Consider the following 21,158-nt stretch of genomic DNA (forward strand, 5'->3'; position numbering starts at 1 on the left):
GGTGCAGCCAATGGAAAAAAATAAGTGTACAGCAGCCAATCCTCTGGCGGCGTTTTGTGTCTTTGCCCAACAGAAAAAAGTGTTTCATAAAGAGAGGCGTTGCCCAGTCGCCAATGGGCGGGCTCCGGTGAAGCGGAGCAGCCAATGAATGCAAGACGTTGAGTGACAGCTGTCCAATAGGGACCCTCAGTGCTAGTATGGTTTGCGGCTTAAGCACCGCCACGGCCTGAGGAATGTCAACTATTCAACATGGAGGAGGAGGTCGATAAGCTGGAATTGATGGTGAGTGTAAAGTGAAGGAGATCTACTGGATACTTTGTTTTTTCCCCGATGGCCTCCAAAGGGGACGCAATTCGCAGTTGCCGGAAACTCAGGGCGGCGGAGGCTGGACCAGACCTGAGTTCCCTCCTCTTGCACCAAAGGGACTCATCGCCGCCTGGTCTTTTAACCGCCGCGGGAGGAAGGGGTTACATCCGGGAAACTGGTGAGGGAAATGGCGGGAGATGCTGAGGGTGTGGGGCCACTGGAATTTTTTGTTCTTTGCCCTCACCTTTCCGCCCCTCAAGGAGCTATGGCTGGTGCAGACGTTTGTGTTTCCACCAAAAAGACGGGACTGGAATGGTCCCAAAACGCCCCAAGAAGGGGAGAGGTTGTTCACACTTCAGAAAAGGGATGGAAGGTGGGGTTGGGTGGGGATAAACCGGGGGACGGAGGGGGAGGGAGAGAAATCCCGTCGGGCTGAACAGCTCGCATCCTCCAAGATGGGTTGAGAAAGTCTGAGAAAGGGTGCTAGACTTGTGTGCTCAACTTCTTAGCGGCCAAGAAAGCCCCTAGACCAGTTTTTGTTTGGCCCAAAGGGGGCAGGCAGACCTTGGGTCGGGGAGCGAGCTATGGGCAACCTGAACCAGGAGCTGCTTTCCTGGAGCGCGGGCGGGATTGGGACAAGGAAGGCACCCTGCTCTCGAGTTGCTTAGTTTCATTCATTTGTGAAAGAAGGGGGCGGGAGCGAATAATTGGAAAGGACTCCCGCTGCTGCTTGGCCTGCACGAGGGCGCCAAGCTGGAGAGCTGTCCTAGTTTTCTTCTAAGGATCTTTCTCTCACTTGTCCTCTTTATTCCCTCCCTGCCGTCCCTAAACAACCAGCTTGATCGCCCGCGCTTTTTTCTTCTCTTCTTAGTTCCCTTGTTTTATCATCAGTCCTTCGTACCCCCCTGCATTACCAGTTGTTTGTTTGTTTGTTATAATTGGGCTGGCTTCCTTTAAAACGTGTAATTTAGAGGACTCACCCATCATTGACCTCCTGTCTGTTTTTCGTTAAAGAAAAATAAGATTAGGTAAAGAAGCCAAAATCCTTTCTTCTCCACCCGCAACCCGCCCCTCCTCCCCTTGCGATTCCCTGGCATTACTCCTTAGGTATCATTTGTGCTTGTGTTGCTCTCTCCAAGCTGAATCTTGGATCACTTTAACTTAACATTTGCACTGTGTGATGATCCTGGAAGAAACTGAATACCATCCTCGCCCCTATTCCCACTCCCAGAAAATGTGAGATAACTTATTTTCTTCTGATGTACTAATGAATTGTAGTGCCTCATATACAAATTCGATTTGAACTTTCAGTTGCTTCTAGTGTTTAGAGTTTTAATTTTCTTTGGAGTAGGTTGGAGATAGGGAGAGAAATGGCAGAAAAGAAGTATTTTCTGCAGCTTTCCAAACCCTTAATGAATTGTTAAAGATTTGTTACTTTTATCATTAACTGTCTTAAACACACACACACACAAACATGTTGAATTTTTGTAGTAGTTTGATTCTATCAATAGGCGTAAATGTTAACATTGTCTTGCTCTTCTTCCCCATTCTGAATTGCTTCCTCCATATCCATACTTCTGCCTAATTGTAAGATGCTAAATGATACCAATTTTGCTTTTAACAGTTTTTCTCCCCTCAAGTTGGCTGTTTAGTTGAGGTACCAATTAAGCCTTTTCTGGACATTGTAATATATTGAGTCAGTATTCTCAAAGGACTCTTTTTAGATTGAACATATTTTATTTTAAGGGTGAAATGACTAAGTGTACACCTTGAAAAGTAGGTTTGAGAGAAGCCAGTCTCAAACTTTTAGATGTTTGAATGATGGGGGAGTTTTTTAAACAATCTTAAGAGGAAAAGAAGAAAGCAGGTCTTTCTTTAATTCCTTGCATCTGTGAACCAGTTTGGTTTCTAAGATTCTAAAGGTAAATCATTTTTGGTACAATCCTCTGATTTTTAGTTGAAATGTTCTAATGTCTGAATTATATGGCCCAGGATTTAGGTCAAGACACTCGTGTTCCAGCTAAGACATTCGTGTTCCAGCTATCCTGAATTTGAGTTCATTTCTTTGCAGGCTCAATCCAACTAAGTAGTTGAACTGACTGTTTAAGGGAAGATTAGTGAAAATAATGGAAAATATTTTTGCATCAATCAACGTTATTAATGGAGGAATATGTTTATTGTAGGGTAATCTTTGTTTTAATCTTAACTTTTTTTCCTTCACTTAATGAGGGATATTTGTCTAGTGTCCTTCTTTTGTGGTACCACTGATTGTGCACAAAAGGTAGTACAATGTGATACTATAATACTATTTCTACTTCTGGGCTTACATCTGACTTTTTAAATCCTTTCCTACCAGTTAGAAGGTTAGGATGTTAATTGGCTTAAATTCAAGGAAACCTGATGCTTATATTTTTGTACCTTGGACACTCTTTCTCCCACCCTCCAATTATCCCATTATTAGTTTCTTTTTTAAGTTTGAAAGAAAGGGATGTGATTTTTGTCTCATGTTTATGATGTTTTAGGGTTTAAGTGAAAATTTAAAATCTCTTTTCATAATATTCAGTTAGGTAGGGCTAATGGCATCATGTTTAGGACACATGGAATCCTAGAAAGTTTGTAAACTGTAGATAAAAAGCCCAAAGATGGTAAGTGCTTTTTGTATTGTAGTTTAAATTCCAGAGATAGATAGGGTATATAGAGATTGGGAAACATTATTTTGTTTTGTTTTGTTTTGTTTTATATTCTTATTCAAAAGACTTGTTTTATATGGCAGTTAATCAATCAATTGCTATGGAGGAACTAACCAACATCTTAGCAGAAAAGAAATATTTTTGCAACTTTGCCTTAGTATAATTATAACCAGTTTTGTTCATACCCAGTCCTAAGCTATTAACATTACCCATGTTAATACTTATAAAATTTAGGACATATTTACAAAATTCTTTTCTACATCTATATGCATGTTTCTATTTCAGTATTAATCATAAATTAGTCATAAAAAAACATCACTTTGATATGTAAGTCTGATTCTTTTTTTTTAAACTTCTATATAAATGTGCTTAGATTTAGCATGTCTTCTGTCCAAAATGGCAGTTCTTCTTTAAATTATTTTCTCACTGAAGCTTCAACTGTTGCAAGATGCTTTTGTGTTCCTTTCCTACCTATTACTGCTAACGAATGCTCTGACTTTATTGCACTACTGTACTTGACACTAGCAGTGCAATAGTATTGTCAAAGCATCTGAAAGCAGGATGCACACCAGAACTTTGATTCTTGCCTTACTTCTTCAGTATCTGTGAGTAATTCACCAAAATCTTTGTTGCTGAATACTTTTTGTATCATAAAAATTTTTATTACCAAGTGTTTTAGAAAGTCATAATCTGCAAAAAAAAAAAAAAGGTTGTTAACTAATTAAAAACTCACTGTTGTAGTGCATTATGAAATACTTTGAGAGAATAATTTTTATAGCTAAAGTTGTTATGGCTAAACGAGTAGTACTTTGTATTTTGCTTCTTTCTATGACAGATTTGGATAGGCTCTGGCAAATCTCAGGTTTTATTTCATTGAATTTTAAGATGAATTAGTAACTAATGAAAGCAGTGTCGGCCTGTCTGGTGTGACTCAGTGGATTGAGCATCGTCCCATGGACTGAAACGTCCTGGTTCTATTTCCTGGTCAGGGAATATGACGGGGTTGTGGGCTGGATCCCCAGCAGGGGATGTGTAGGAGGCAGCCCATTAATGTTTCTCTCTCACATCAATGTTTCTATTTCTCCCTTTCTCTCTCTCTCTCTAAAAATAAATAAAAAACATATTTTTTAAAAAAGAAAACAATGTCAGTTGTCTGTTTCCTATGATAACTTGTCCCAAATCTTAATTTGTATATTGTGTAGTAAATGCTCAGATTTAAAACTTAAGAATGCTTGATTTAAAGTTTTCCTTGTAATTATGAGATATAATTGTGAATTCAGCACTATTTTTTTGTAATCAGTTTTACTAAGATATAGTTTACATACACTAAAACTCAACAACTTTAGGTGTACAATTAGATGAGTTTTGACAAATGTATACAGTCATGTAACTACCATCACCGCCATGATAAGGAACATTTCCATCAACTTAAAAAAAGTTTTTTTATGCCCCTTTGCAGTCAGCCTCCTCCTCCCAAACTCCCTGACAACCACTGATCTCTATTTTTGCCTTTTATAGAATCCCATGTAAATGGACTTATATACAGCATGCAGTCTTTATGTCTGGTTTCTTACATTAATATAATGCTTTTGAAAATGATTTGCCCATGTTGTATGTATTAGTAGTTGGGCCATTTTTATCACTGAGTAATATTCCTTTGTATAGAACATCACAAATTATTTATTCATTCACTAGATTATCAACTTTGGATTGTTTCTAGCATTTGCCTATTTATGAATAAAGTTGTTATAAACATTGTATTACAAGTCTTTGTGTAGACATAATGTTATGTTTCTCTTGCACAGCATGATCAGTGTATGCTTGATCTTGTAAGAAACTGCTGAAATCTCTTCCAAAGCTATGTATTAGGATTTCAGTTTCTTCACATCCTCACCAACACTTTGTACTGTCAGTCTTCTTCATTTTAGCCTTTTTCATAGGTGTATATCTCATAGTTTCAATTTACATTTCCTTAATGGCTAATGCTATTTAATATATTTTCATTTGCCTATTTGCAGTTGGTAAAACTTCTTTAGTAAAGTGTCAAATCTCTTGCCTATTTTCAAATTAAGTTGTCTTTTTATTATTACATTATAAAAATACTTTGATTTTCTGTTATTTGTCTTTTCACTTAAAATTTTTTGATGCAGTACAACGTATTTGTTTTATTCTTATATGGTATATGCTTTCTGTGTTCTATCTAAGAAATCTTTACCTAATTAAAGGTCACAAATACTTGTATGTTTTCTTCTAGATTTATAGTTTTAGTTTTTATATTTAGATCTCTGTCCACTTTGAGTTACTTTTTGTAGATGGTACCAAATAAGTATGGAGGGTCTTTATTTTTGCATGTGGACATCCCCTTGTTTTGGTACCAGTTCTTGAAAGGAGTATCATTTCCCCAGTGAATTACCATGGCTCCTTTGTAACAGATCAATTGAGCATGTATAGGTAGATTTATTTATTTTTGAACTCTATTCTATCATGTTCTATGTTCTGTCATAATTATCATAGCTTTTAAGCCTTGAAGTAATTTAGTGGAAGACCTAAACCTTTGCTCTTGTTTTCCAAAACTCTTAAATTATTTTACATTTCCAAATAAGTTTTTGTCAATTTCTACAAAAAACCCTGCTGTGATTTTGGTTGGGATTATGTTGAGTCTAAAGAAGCAATTTGGGGAGAATTGATATTTTAACAATATTGAGTCTTCTAATGCATGAACATTATCCATTTATTAGGCCTTTTAAATTTTCTCTCAATAGTGTCTTGCAGATTTCAATGGATAGTTCTTTATACTTTTAAAAATAATCTACTTAGTGTGCTTTCTACTGGTGCTCTATATCTTAAAAATAGAGCAAGAACAGTTATAACATGTATTCCTAATGCACTGAATTGCAAAAAAAAAATGAGGTATTTGTTAAGCAAATGTCATTATAAAGTGGCTTGGAGAAGAGCTATCAGATGGAAGTAGTAGGATAGTTGAGATGTTAGGTATGGACTCAAGGACATCATTTGAAGGGAGTGAAGAATGTGATTGTTCATCATAAAATCATTTTATTCCAAGTTTTGTATATACAATTTTATTTCCAACTTTATATAAAGTAAATCCTTTTGAATTACCTTCCCTGTCCTCAAGTATGGCTGATATCTTCTTCTTTGGCTTTTAATTTCCTACCATTTACTGATGGACTGCTAGAGCAGTGGGTAGAAATTTTTTATTTTTTTTTTATTTTTATCCTCACCCAAGGACATTTTTCCATTTTTTGTACAGATAGAGTGGGAGGGAGAGAGAGGAAGGGAGAGAGAGAAACATCGACGTGAAGGGACACATCGAGTGGCTGCCACCCGCACGACCAACCAGGGCCGGGGACAAACTGCAACCGAAGTACGTGCCCTTAGCGGGAACCGAACCCGGGTCTCTCCAGACCGCAGGCTGACGCTCTAACCGCTGAGCCAAACCGGCCAGGGCGGAATTTTGTTTTTTAATGTAGGATATTACATGGGGAGCGACTGAGAGGAGAAAACTGCTTAATTTGAGAACCTTACTTTTCTCAGAAAAAGTAAATTGATAACATAATACATTTATTTTTAGATGTCATTGAATTTTCTCTTTATATAAAGCTTGTACAATTGTAAAGTTCAAAATGAATCAATTGCTAAGGAGAGAGAGGTGATTTTTCTGCCTTAAACTATATTTTGGTGTAACATCTTCAATTTTAGGAATAAGGTATGAAAGGCTATCATCTGAGATCATGTAAAAATCAAGCGGGAAATTTTCCTTAGAGCATAGTAAAAGTTTTAAAGAAACCAAAATATCTTACCTTTGCCAAACACAATACAAGTTTCAATATTAAGAATATCTCGTCCAGCTGGTGTGGCTCAGTGGTTGAGCATTGACCCATGCACCAAGAGGTCGCTGGGTTGATTCTCGGTCAGGACCCGTGCCTGGGTTGTGGGCCAAATCCCCAGTGGGGGGCATGCAGGAGGCGGCCAATCGATGTTCTCTCTCATCAATGTCTCCATCTCTCTCTACTTCTCACTTCCTCCCTCTCTCAAAATCAATAAAGGAAAAAAAAAAAGAATATCTCGGTGCCCTGGCTGGTTTGGCTCAGCGGTTAGAGTGTCAGCCTGCGGACCAATGAGTCGCAGGTTCGATTCCATGTACCTTGGTTGCAGTTTGTCCCCAGCCCTAGTCACGTCGTGTGGGAGGCAACCAGTTGATGTGGCTCTATCACATAATGTTTCTCTCTGTCTCTCTCTCTCTGTCTCTCTCTCCCCCATTCTATCTGATAAGCAGAAAAATATTCTCAGGTGAGGAATAGACCAGCTTCACTCAGCAGTTAGAGTGTCAGCCCACAGCCCAAAGGGTCGCAGGTTCAGATTCCTGGTCAAGGTGCCTGGGTTGCAGGTTCGATCCCATCCTGAATGGGGTCGTGCATCCTGGTCGGGGTCATATAGGAGGTGACTAATCAATGTGTCTCTCCCACACTGATGTTTCGCTCTCTTTCTCTCTTCTACTCTATCTAAAATGAAAAAATATCCTCAGGTGAGAATTAACCAAAAAGAACAATTTTTGTTAGGAAATGTGAGAGTTGTAGTACCTTTTATAAATTCCTCCTCTCCCCACTTAATTCGCCTAATTGTAGATGATAATACTTCATACTTTCTTCACTAAGTGTTACTAGGGCAGGCTAGTACTAAAAACTATAAAGATATTAAGGAACTTATCTGGGACAGACAGGTAAATTGAATACATTTAAGACAGATGCCATGATGGGACAAGTAAATACCAGGGGGCATACTGGAAATAGGCACCTATCAGGGGGAAAGGCTTCTTATTAGAGGTATAATCTGAGACTTGAAGGATGAGTAGGGATTAGCCAATAGCAGGAAATGGGAAATGTTTCAGATAGAGGAAACAATGCATGTGAAGTCCAGAGATGAGAGGTGTTGCAAAACTGGGGAAACTGCAAGTGGTTCAGTACAATGTTGAGATAGCAGGAGGGTTGAGATGAAGAATCAGTAAAATCAATATTCTAGCTATTAAGTTGGAAACCTCTGCCACGCTGTTTTTCTTTATTCCAGTTATACAACAATGATTCCATATATGTATATATTGTGAAATGACAATGAGTCTAGATAACATCCATCATCACTCATAGTTAGAAACTTCCTTTTCTTTTTTGAAGGGAGGGAGAGAGAGAAAATAAGGGAGAGGGACGGGAGTAGGGAGAGGAGAGAGAAACATCAATTGGTTGGTTGCCTCCATCAAGCGCCAGGCCACACCACCCGGGCAATTTCTTTCTTTTTAAAAAAATTTCTTTCTTAATTTTTCAATTGAAGTTTACGTTCAGTGTTATTTTATATTGGTTTCAGGTGCACAGATTAGTGATTAGACAATCATATACTTTACAAAGTGTTGAAACTATTTTTTCTTGATGAGAACTTTTAAGATCTATTCTCTTGACAACTTTCAAATATATAATACAGTATATTTTTTTTAAGTATTTTTTTTAATTGAGAGGAAGGGAGAGGGGTCGAGAGAGAAACATTGTTCAGCTGCCCCCTGCATACCCCCTGCTTCTGGGGATGGAGCCTGCAACCTGGGTATGTGCCCTGACCAGAATGGAACCAGCAACCTCTTGGTACATGGCACCATACTCAATCCACTATGCCGTGCCAGCTCGGCTATATAATACAGCATTAATAGCTATACCCACCATGCTGTACATTACATCTCCAGGACTTGATTATTTTAAAACTGGAAGTTTGTTTTTGCTAACAACAAAAAAAAAAATCTGAAGAGAATCGTCCCTTTTGTGAAAAAACTCCTACCGTGCTAATAATGTAGGTTTTGTGAAAGTGAAGTGATGTAAACTTTCAGAAAGGGCAAGGAGGGATACTCTTTGCTTTACCCCATTTTGGTTTACTAAAAAGGTTTCAGAAATGCTCTACTTCAGGGGGAAACCTAAATTTGTACCCACATCTTTGTCATGACTTCATCACTGGTAAAGTACATTTCACTTCCAAATGTGCTTTGGCCAGTTGCATGTGGGTAGGAACTGGCAGTGTGCCAGTCCTGAACTTGGGCCTTAAGAGGCCTTGTGTATTTCTGCTTCCTCTTGTGCTTCTACTGTCTCTATGAAAAGAGTATCTTCCTGTTCAAGGAGGATGACAGATACCTGGAGCAAGGTCCTACAAGACAACACAGAACTGCAGTGAGAAGCAGAGCCACCAAACTCAGCCTAGCCTAGAACACTTGAACCTAGTCAAATCACTGAGAATAAATGTTGTTTTTAAGCCACTGAGTTTCTTGGCATCATGTGCCACAATTCTGAAGTATCCCTGAAAATAAATTTATTCTGTGTTTTAACTTGAAAACACATTTCCTACCAGAGATAGAAAACCACTGCCTAACTGATGAGAATGTCAGCAACCCTAGGGAATTCCTAAAGCCATTGTTAGTTCTTGTATTAAATAGGACAGTGACTTCTTGGCATTTTAGTTTTTACTCGAGAGATGCATAGAGAAATGATTTTCAAAATGTGAACTCGTTTAAAAATTTTTTAAATTTCATATTATAAACCATAGAGGTTTTTCTACTTTATTTCCATATTTTCAAAATGAATTGTATATCACATTATTAAAATACTAAAAAATAGAAAAGAAAGAATAGTTGCAGTATCGTGTTTGTTAATATGTCTTTTGGTTTATAAAATAATGATTTATGCTGATTTTTAGTTCCAGAAAGCTGACTCTGATCTGGATTACATTCAATACAGGCTGGAATATGAAATCAAGACTAATCATCCTGTTTCAGCAGGCGAGGTAATCTGTAAAATCAATGTCTTTTTAACAGAATATTTTATCAAAAGATTTTCTGATAGGTTTTCTAATAAGTGATTATAACACAGTATTAAGTACTAAATTTATAGAATTTTAAAATCTTTTTATGTTGGAAACTTGGTCACAGCATTCTAGAGCATACTGTTGTACCTGTAATCGAGGAAATTTGTGGCTATTTTTTTTTTAACCCATAAGCAAGAATTATTGAGTCAGGAGATATGAATCATTGTGGAAGCCTCTCAAACTGAGAGAGAATATAGATACCTGTAGGTTAGTCCTTAAATAAGAGGGGAGAGATCCTGGCAGTAATGATAGTCTCTGAAAGATGATGATAATATACTGTTAAATTTGTTATGTGAATGGTGATTTTTATTTAAATGTATGTACTTAGTTATTCTAAGTTTAGGTTGATTTAGAAATATTAACTCTGTTTATATGCCATAACTACTTCTACACATGCCCATGGAGATGAAAGCAAACAGTTTTTAAGCATTGTCTGTTAATATTAATTTACTACTTCAATTATTAATGTTTATCTTTGGTAGCACCTACCAGAAGATAAGAAATATCATATTTCACAATTTTTAAAAAAATATTATAGCCTGGCCAGTGTGGCTTGGTGGATTGAGCATTATCCCATGGACTGAGAGGTCCCGGTTTGATTCCTGGTCAGGGCACATGCCTGGGTTGCGGGCTCGATCACCAGTAGGGGGTGTAGAGGAGGCAGCCGATTGATGTTTCTCTTTCACATCGATGTTTCTATCTCTCTCTCCTCTCTCTCCAAAAAAATTAATAAAAACTTATTAAAAATATTTTTTAAAATTTTTATGTAATTCAAATTTTTTTTGATTGAGTGGAAGTGCAAATTAAAGTAACATTTTATAGCCCTGGCCAATTTGGCTCAGCAGTTTAGAGTGTTGGCCAGCAGACCAAAGAGTTGCGGGTTCAATTCTGGCCAAGGGCATGTACTTCAGTTGTGGTTCGGTCCCTGGCCCCAGTCAGGGTCATGTGGGAGGGAACCAATCGATGTGTCTCTCTCACATCAATCATTTCTCTCTCTCTCTCTCCCTCTTTATCTATAGATAAATGGAAAAATATCCTTGAGTGAGGATTAAAAAGAAAAAAGTAAGATTTTATATACAATTGGGAAAGCATTGTGTGTTTGGTTTTTACTGAACATTCTAGCTGCTTACTAGAACTGTTATAGCTCCTTAATTGATTTAGCTTTTGTTTTTTTTCCCCTCTGTTCTCTCTGACCAAACAACAACCAATTCTGGTTCGGTGGTACCACCTAAAGACTCTCCAAAGGCCTCGTCTGAGTTAATATCTTTCAAGTACTATGTGGACGGCATTTCATGTGGTGGTCCCACTTTTCCTCCACTTTCCATCTCTCATCTTTGTAATGCTCATGCCATAGGTCTTGATCACTTTCTGGAGAATTATTTTATCAGTTTTTAAGCTAGTGTTTTTGTTCTTATTCATTCCTGTTGGAGTCATCTTTTTTTACCATTTCCATTATCAAACGGTTAGAGAGAAATCTCCAAGAAAGAGGGGAGTAGAGGGCCACAAACTGAGCCTCTGCCTAAAGCCATGAAGGAGATATTTGAAGAGTAGGAAGATAACCAAGATGGTATAGTTTTATGGAAATCAAGAGTTCATATTAAGAAGATTGGAACCAAGAGGAAATAAAGAGAGGCAAGAAGAGCCCTGACTGGTTTGACTCAGCGGTTAGAGTGTTGGCCCACAGACCAAAGAGTCATGAGTTCAATTCTGGCCAAGGGCACATACCTCGGTTGCGGTTCAGTCGTGCCGGAGGCAACCAATTGATGTGTCTCTCTCACACTGATGTTTTTCTCTTTCTCTCCCTCCCACTCTATCTGAAGACAAGTGGGAAAAAAAATATCCTCGGGTGACAATTAAAAAAAAAGAGAGAGAGAGGCAAGAAGAGGGTTATCAAAATTATTCTATAGGGCAAGTCTGGCCTTTAAATTGTTTAAAATAACTTGGCAAAAAATATTAGTCTGTGGGTATGTTAAACTGAAGAAGTATAGGACCTAAAAGGTTGGTGGCAAATGGAATGAAAAAGATGAAACTGGTTTTAAAGTGACAACAGAGTCAAGAGAAGGAGTTTATTTTCTCCTCAGTATTAGGAAGGAGTGTGTATGTGTGTGTACAGATATATATATTTGAAGTTTCTACAAATAATGAAAAGGTTATTGAAATAATAGGAAATTTAAGCAATGAAGGATATGGGGAGGAAACAACAATAATAGTGGTAGTGTTAGGGGGCTGAGTATGGATGAGAATGTCCATAGATGTTTTCATTTTGAAATAAAAAGCCAGGAAGATGGAGTTTCTACTAGATGTTTTCTGCCTTCTCAGTCAAGTAGTTCTGAGGTCTTATGGCAGGAAGGAGTAGATGGAAATTGGAGGGAGTGGAAAAAGTCTAGAATAGCTAGTATTGGAAGGTTTGCTAAGGAACCATCAGGGAATGAAAGGAATTACCAAGTGGCAGAAAGGACCCAGTTGAAATGAAATGTCTTTTATGGAATAGTGGTTATAGTCCAAAAAGAATTTGAAAAACCAATGTAATGTATAAATATAGTTGCTTGAGTTGGCATGAGTTATATATAGTAAAGTCAATGAATTAGTATTTATACATTATCCCCATGGCAGTATGTTTTAAGAATTGTGTAAGTGGCCCTGGCTGGTTTTTCTCAGTGGTTAGAGAGTCAGCCAAGGACCAAAGTGTCGCGGGTTCGATTCCAGTCAAGGGCATCTACCTCAGTTGTGTCTCTCTCACACTAGTGTCCCCCCACCCCAGTCTGAAAATAAATGGAAAAATATCCTCAGGTGAGGATTAAAAAAAAAAGAATTGTATACGTGCTTTTGTCTTACTCTTTTTTTTTTCTTTATTGATTTGCAGTGGTGCAGTTCTTCGTGTTGTGGTGACTCCCAACCATAAAATTATTTTTGTTGTTACTTCATAACTGTAATTTTGCTACTGTTATGTCTTAGGTAACCCCTATGAAAGGGCTGTTCAACCCCCAAAGGGGCTGCGACCCACAGGTTGAGAATCGCTGTTAGAGAGAGAGGAAGGGAGAGGGAGAGAGAGATAGAAACGTCATTGAGAGAGAACATCGATTGGCCGCCTCCTGCATGCCCCCCACTGGGGATTTGGCCCACAACCTGGCTGGGCATGTGCCCTGACCAGGAATCGAACTAGTGACCTCCTGGTGCGTGGGTTGACACTCAATCACTCTTGGTGCATGGGTTAATGCTCAACCACTGAGCCACACCAGCCAGCCTCAAGTTGTCTTTTTCTTAACAAGAAATTAATACAGTTCCTTTAATCATTGAAATAGCATTTAGAATTGTATTTTAGAAATAGTATATAATTAATTGTTGTGAACTATGCATCAAATATGTATCTAAAGTGACCTTATTTGCTGTTTCATGTTGCCTTTTTTGTGTGTGGGCTATTTCTGTATATAGGGTTGTTTTTTTTAAATTTATTTTTCAATTATAGTTGACATTTCAGTGTTTTATATTAATTTCAGGTGTATAACATTTCAGGTGTTAAACAATTACATAATTTATGAAGTGATCCCCCTGATAATTCTAGTACCACCTGACACCATACATAGTTATTACAATATTATTGACTATATTCCCTATGCTGTACTTCTGCACCTCAGCTTTACATTCCTTGAGAATATAATCTAGGTCTTCGCTCTTGCTTCCCCTTATCCATCCTTGTCACACAGTTGCATAATAAATATTCAGTGTTTGATTAAATGGATGGTAGAATATGCTGTATATATTTTACTCTTAAAAGAAGCTAATTTGGTATTTCCATGAATTAATATATATTATTCTTTTTCCTGATGTAGAAAAATCCAGTTACACTCTTACAGGAATTGTCAGCAATAAAAACTCGATATCAAACTTTGCATGCACGCTTTAAACCAATTTCTGATGAGCAGAAAGAGACCAAGAGCCGCATTTGTGCTACTTTCAATAAGACTATGACCGTGATACAAGAACTACAAAAGCAAACAGACCTGGAGGTAATGCTTTGAGTTGACATGTTGAATTTGTATAGTTTTTATTCTGAGTGTTGCTTTGAGAGATAAACCCTCGGTAGCTTTGAGAGAGAAATCCTCAGTAGCTTTCATTTTAAAATTCATTAGTCATTTGAACTGTTGATAGAAATGAGATTTCCTTTTATTTTAAAATGAGCGTGTAGACTTAGCATAGTTGATTAAGAGGTATTGTGTCTTGGATTATGGAGCCATAGCAGAAAAGGTGATAAAACTTATTAAATCTACCAACTCTGTTGGTTCCATAAGAACTAGTGAGACTGAAAAATCTAGAAAGCATCTATAACTGACTTTTTTTTTAGTTCTCTATTCCTTTAATTGGATTGGCAGGCCTGGATAAGCCTAACCTTCCTCTCCCCCTCCATTCCCCATTCCTCTCCCCTTCTCATTTAGTGTAAGAATCCTTATAATTGTGAACCTCTATCACTGATTTGTAAAACTTCCGTTGGAGTAAAAAAAAAAAAAGGAATATGAGCTGCTAGACACTAAGATCTTGAATAACCAACTGAAGGATTTGGTAGTCTTCCCATTTACTATTAAGGCAAAGTTTGGAACTTTTGGAAGAAAAGACAGACTATATGTAGAAGGAATTATAGAATGGAACCTAATAATCTGGACAAAAGATGGTCAATGCATTTTCATCTCAGGTGCCAACAACAATCAATTAACTGGTAATAGCTGCTTAGAGTGTTGTATTAAGGAACTGGGTCTGGGCAAATCACAGAAGCTATCTGCTGTGGGTGTGCTTCCAGAGGCAGCATCATGGTATTTATTCGCCAACTGTGGACTAAAAGATGTCTTAAGATACTTGAATTATGGGCTTGTAGCCAGAGTAAACCTCAAAGGTTGATTACCCAGGTCCATTTTATCAAGAATTCTTTATATTGCCAATAAAAACAATACCTGGTTAAAAATATAAAATGACACCTTAGATGTTTCTGTTACGTTATGGGGAGATGAATAGTGGAGGAGGAAAGAGTAGTTAAAAAGGGCATAGAGGCCCTGGCCGGTTTGGCTAAGGAGTTAGAGCATTGTGGGTTCAATTCCTGATCAAGGGCATGTACCTGGGTTGCAGATTTGATCCCCTGCCCTGGTTGGGGTCGTGAGGAGGCAACCAATCAATGTGTGTCTCTCACATTGATATTTCTCTTCTCTCTCTCTCCTCTCCCTTCCATTCTATCTAAAAATCAATGGAAAAGTAGCCTCAGATGAGGATTAACAAAAAAAAAGGGGGAGGGCGCAGAGGTTATAAGGAATGGGAATTTAAAACAGTAAGGGTAGCCATAATTGGGTAGCTCCAATAAATATATGGATTTGAGTGTCATCCCTATGTCCCATGGTTGCAGATTCGATCCCTGATCAGGGCACATACAAGAATCAGCCAGTGAGTGCATGAGTGAGTGGAACAACAAATCAATATCTCTGTCTTTCTCTTTTTCTCCACCTTCCTCTCTCTCTAAAATCAATAAATTAAAAAAACAGTAAGGAGGGTGTCACATGCTAATATATAGAATGCAAAAAATGTATGTAAGTGATAACTTTTCATAAATACAAGTTAAGTCATATATTCTTCATTGCATGTGATCAGAGCCTGACAATAGAAGCACATAAACTTATTCTAAGGAAATAAATCTCGAAGAGAGATTAAGTGTAGTTCTGTTTGTACATATGAACATATATGTATAGAAATCCATATATTTATTGAAGCACAGAATAAATTTGGGTGAGTGAACAAAGAAAAGATGGTATTCTGAATATTTCCTAAAAATTCTCCCCACTGGATCTAATAAATAGATGTTATAGTTCTGATTGAGATTATAAAGTAGTACAGAAAAATAGAGAGTGATAGGGGATTTCAATCAGTTGAGTATCTGTAAAGGTCTTTTTATTTTTTTAAATCTTTATTATTTTAAGTATTCAGATATCTCCCCCATTGCCCTCCTCCCTGTTCCCACCGTGCCCCAGGCCTTCACCACCCTATTATCTGTGTCCATGGGCTATGCATATATGCATATAAATTTTTTGGTTAATCTCTTCCTGCCCCTCTCCCCCTTCCCTCTAAGATTCGTCAGTCTGTTCCATGTTTCCATGCCTTTTTTTCTATTTTATTCATCAGTTTATTTTATTCATTAGATTCCACATATAAGTGAGATCAATATACTTGTCTTTCCCTAACTGGCTTATTTCGCTTAGCATAATACTCTCCAGGTCCCTCCATGCTTTATTCAGTTAAAAGAAGAAGTATCTAAAACAAGCAATAATTATGTCAAAGGCAGAAAGCTAAGGGAGTTTCACTTTAGACCAGGTAATGACAAATAAGGGGAAATTACTGAAAGATAGTTATAAACCTTGAAAAAGATCATATATATTTTTTTTCTCTCTGACTGGCTTATTTCACTTAGCATAATACTCTCCAGGTCCGTAGATCATATTTTAGAATCAATGATGGCCAAGTTGGGAAATGTTGGATAACTGGGTCTTGTACCTACTAGTTTAAAAACAAGATAGTAGAAAATTTGGAGAAAATTTTTGCAATCAAAATATGGAAGAAAAGGGAATGGCATCTGCAGACAGTTTATAACAAAAAAAACAGTTCTATGAGCCCAGAGTTTAAAGAACATGCAAGCCCAGCCAGTGTGGCTCAGTGGTTGAGCGTCGACCCATGCACCAAGAGGTCACCGGTTCGATTTCCGGTGAGGGCACATTCCCAAGTTGTGGGCCAAATCCCCAGTGTGGGGCATGCAGGAGGCAGCCAATCAATGTTCTCTCTCATCGATGTTTCTATCTCTCTGTCTCTCCCTCTCCCTCCCTCACTCTAAAATCAATAAAGAAAAAAAAAAAGATAAAGGGCATGCAAAGGAAATCTTGTAAAGGAATTTCAAGTATAAAAAGAGGTATATCAGTGATAGGGACAGAACTGTGTTAACAGTTAAGAAAGCCAAAGACTAAAGTGAGCTGAGGCTTCTGAAATTTAAAATAACCAAAAGGCAGTTTGGTTCAGTGGGTGGAGCGTCGGCCTGCGGACCAGCGAGTCCCAGGTTTAGTTCCCACTAGGGGCATGTACCAAAAAAAATAAAATAAAATAACCAAAAGGGCCTTTAAAGTTATTTGGGGAATATGAAGAACAAGAAAGGCTAAGTCTACTTAAGGCAAATGTTTTTGTTTATAGACAACATAAAGAAAAATTGTTCAGTTTTTATCTTGCTATAATCTTTATCAAGACAAGTGTTTTTTTCTTATTTATTTATTTATTTGTTTGTTTGTTTGTTTTATCCTCACCCGAGGACATTTTCCCATTTTTTTTGTTCAGGTAGAGTGGGAGGGAGAGAGAGGAACAGAGAGAGAGAGAAAGAGAGAAACATCGATGTGAAAGGAACACATTGAGTGGCTGCCACCCACACGACCGACCAGGGCCGGAGACAAACTGCAACCGAGGCACGCGCCCCTAGCAGGAACCGAACCCGGGTCTCTCAGGACCGCAGGTTGACGCTCTAACCGCTGAGCCAAACCGGCCAGGGCTAGACAAGTGTTTTTTCATTTGGAAGGTTAGAAAATATATTTGAATTGATAATATTCAAAAAGAGCACTTGAGTTGATAGTATTAAATTATAAACGGGGAGATAAGAATGGAAGAGGTAGAAGGGAATACATATTAATTTCATCTTTTTAGTCAATATTGACATTGAAATTTAAATATACTTAATTTTAAACAAAACTCCCAAAACACACACAAAAAAAGACTAAACCTGTACTAAAATAAAAAATAGCAAAACAACCCCCACAAAAGAAAACAAAAAATAGCAATAAATAGAAAATAAAAAGTCATTAAAAGTTATGTGGTATTCCACTGATGCTCCAAAACATTTGCATTCAAGAAGAAAAAAATTTACAAATCTTAGACTGGTTAATTCTTGGAAAAATTCTTTGAAGATTTATTAAACAGATAGTTTGAAATCTCGTGAACAGTGATCACAAAAAACAACATGGATTTGTGGGAAAAAGTCTTGCTAGAATAATATCATTTCCTGTTTTTGAGATAGAAGAGGGAAATTATGTAACTATTTCCATTGCATTAAGGTGTATGACTGTTTTTCATTTAATCTATATGAATTTTGGGCAAATGTTGGCTTGATCAGCTGGGCCATCCAATAGCCAACTGTGGCTATATAAATTAGGATTAAAGTAATTAAATAAAATGAATAATTCAGTTCTTATCTACTGATTGGACAGTGCAGATACAGAATATTTCAAGCATCACAGACATTCCACAGGACAGCACTGCCCTTGAGATTCTAATCTGTAATTATGGGATATTCAAGATTTGGCAGTGTCTCTAGAGATGACCTAGAGTAGCCCCCTTATCTGCAGTTTGCTTTCCCCAGTTTCAGTTACCCGTGGTCCAAAAATATCAAATGGGAAATTCCACAAATAAACAATTCATAAGTTTTTAATTTTAAGCTGTTCTGACTAGCATGATGAAATTTCAAGCAGTCCTGGCTCCATTTTGCCCAGGGATGGAGATCATCCCTTTGTCCAGCATACCCATGCCTGCTACCTGCCCACCCGTTAGTCACTTAGCAGCTGTCTCAGGAGTGCAGTGCTTGTGTTCAGATCACCCTTATTTTACTTAATGCAAGAGTAGTGACGCTGGCAATTCAGATATGCCAAAGAGAAGTCATTAGCAAAGTGCTTCCTTTAAATGAAAGGGTGAGTCCAGTATAAGAAGATACTTTGAGAGGGACCACATTCACAGAACTTTTATTACAGCATATTGTTATCATTGTTCTATTTCATTATTGGTTATTGTTAATCTCTTACTAAGCCTATTTATAAATTAAGCTTTATCATAGGTATATATGTATAGGAAAAACCATAGCATATATAGGATTCAGAACTATCTCCAATTTCAGGCATCCATTGGGGTCTTGGAACATATCTTGGGACCACTATATATAGTTAGGCAGACTTGTAACTATTTGAGTGATTCTTTAGGTTCTACCCCCTATTATTTCCCCAGATAACACTTTGTTTGCTGGTGCTCTGTGAAAATCCTTTACAAGTTCCCCTTGGCTTCTCTTCTTCCCTTTGCTTTGCTCCTACCTGCTTTTGTGGATACTGCTTGCTGGTTGTTTTCTCACCATCTGTTCTCCCTTCCTGCCTTACAGAGTACTGATTTTCTTGAGATATGTGCTGTCCCTCACAGCCTCATGCCTGAGGTAAAAGCAGTTGGCACTATCCTCAGCTTCAGTGTGTGCTTGATTGGCAAGAGGAATGGATTTTCCTTTAACTAAACTTGATTCAGGAATGGGTTTGTGACCCAAGTGACATGTGAGGAGGGGAAGTCTGGAAGTAGGAAATGAGTAAGAGTTTCCTCACTGCTGAGCGAGCCTTAGGAAAACTTTCTTCTTAACATTTTGTATAGATGTGATGCCTAGTATTGCTAGATCTGCTTTCTGTCAGCTTTACAATAAAGCCACCATCAAAGATATCAGAGCTGTGAGATGGGAAAAAATAAATCCTCGTATTCCTTTTTTGTTGTTTTTGTTTATCTGTTAATGCACATTTGAGTGGCCTCTACCATTGCATTAGCAAATAATGCTGCTATGGTAGGTTCTATTTTTAAATTTTTTGAGGAACTGCCAAACTGTTTTCCACAGTGTCTTACCACTTTACAATCCCGCCAACAATGCATATCAGTCCCTATTTCTCCACATACCGGCCATCTAAATGGGTGTGAGACAGTATAGAGAGATCCTATTTTGAGAGATAGAAACATCGATGTGAAAGAGAAACATCCATTGGTTGTTTCTCCCGCATGACCCCGACGGGGTCTGGGACAAAACTGCAACCAAGGTACATGCCCTGGACCAGAATCAAACCTGCGACCCTTTGGTCCCCTGCCTGATGCTCTAACCACTGAGAAAACCAGCCAGGGCAGTCCTCATATTCTTGAGCTGCTGAATAAACCAGTCCTGAAGTCTGCCCTTCTGTATTTATTTTGCAGTGATAATGACTTTTCTTATTATTTATCCAATTTGAAATGTTTCTTTTACTTGCAGCTAAAAGCATCTTAATTATCCTTCAAAATTTAGCCCTAGTTTCTACTCCTGAGGAAACTTTATTTTTGTTCACATTTCTTTATCAAAATACTTTTACCATATGGCATTCAAACTTGACTTCTTTGGTCCTGTTCAATTATAGTCCTTAAACTGTTTGATGTCTTGGTCTTATTTCTTCAACTTAATTGCAAGTTCTTTGGAAGCTTGAACATCAAAGTACTTTGTATATAGATAGCCAAATAATCTTTTTTTTCCCTTGCTTTCCTAAATTTGTGATCATATACATGGTATGAGCTTACATTTATTGGTGTGATAAAAAGAAAAGTTAACTCAATTAACTGTCTTTAAAGGTGTGTTTTTAAAATTAAAAGTAGAGTTGAAGCCTTTAATGGTTTTTTTAAAGATTTTGTCATTTGTTTTCTAGCTTTCACCAATGACCGAAGAAGAAAAAATGGCAATACAGCAATTAAAATCTCACTTGTCAGACTTATGAAGAAATGGACTTGCAAAAGGGAACTCTAATAGAGAAGAGATCAATTCCAGAGAGATTTAGGAAGATGTCTTATTAGCACTTGGTAACTAGAGGTAGGGTAGGTGAAGGAGAAGATTTGGCCTGGGTGACTAGATAGTGATGCTTTTCACAAGAGAGGGGACTATAAGAAGGGCAGATATGAATACATTTCAGTCAAAAGGATGAAATGGAAATAAAGGGATTTAAACATTATATGCACACACACTTAGTTTTGCAGTGTCAGGTAAGAAAGTTTTAACACTATTTTGCATCTGTTTTTGTATAACCAAGATAACACAGGTGTCCTGACCTATCGTAAAAGAATGTTTATGTACTGTCAGTCAAATGTGAATGAGTATGTTTTGGAAATTAAAAGATAGAAGAAAATATTTGTATTATATTATACATTATATGTTATATGTATAGAATTTGGGTTTTGAAATTTTTGATTGCAGATGTGATCAATTATGGGTGAGACTGATGTGACCTATAGTCTCCCATAAAACCTAACTTGTGTAATAAGTTGGCTTTTCTGTGACAGCCTCACTTTTATTATTGTCCTATTCCTTCTGCTTGACAGTGTTGAGCAGCATGAGTTCTGCTTTCAAATGCTGTTTTAGGCTGTCCCTGTAGTATTTCAATA

At 37.5% G+C, this 21,158-nt stretch overlaps 1 protein-coding gene across 1 annotated transcript; it reads left to right on the forward strand.

The window, feature by feature from the left end:
• Nucleotides 1-218: 218 nt before the first annotated feature.
• Nucleotides 219-20,693, forward strand: SKA2 (spindle and kinetochore associated complex subunit 2). Its single transcript, XM_036267633.1, has 4 exons — nt 219-282; nt 9,738-9,824; nt 13,736-13,912; nt 20,429-20,693. The coding sequence occupies exons 1-4, from the start codon at nt 250-252 to the stop codon at nt 20,495-20,497; spliced, it is 366 nt and encodes a 121-aa protein (XP_036123526.1). The 5' UTR covers nt 219-249; the 3' UTR covers nt 20,498-20,693.
• The last annotated feature ends 465 nt before the right edge of the window (nt 20,694-21,158 follow it).

This window comes from Molossus molossus, unplaced genomic scaffold (assembly GCF_014108415.1).
Source record: "Molossus molossus isolate mMolMol1 unplaced genomic scaffold, mMolMol1.p scaffold_m16_p_19, whole genome shotgun sequence".
Classification (NCBI taxonomy): domain Eukaryota; kingdom Metazoa; phylum Chordata; class Mammalia; order Chiroptera; family Molossidae; genus Molossus; species Molossus molossus.

What these genes read in the sequence shown, in the direction of transcription:
- SKA2 (XM_036267633.1), top strand. Translation starts at nt 250, where the DNA reads ATGGAGGAGGAGGTCGATAAGCTGGAATTGATG. An exon ending in TCGATAAGCTGGAATTGATG is followed by an intron (nt 283 to 9,737) that starts GTGAGTGTAAAG and finishes GCTGATTTTTAG; the next exon opens with TTCCAGAAAGCTGACTCTGA. An exon ending in AAAAGCAAACAGACCTGGAG is followed by an intron (nt 13,913 to 20,428) that starts GTAATGCTTTGA and finishes TTTGTTTTCTAG; the next exon opens with CTTTCACCAATGACCGAAGA.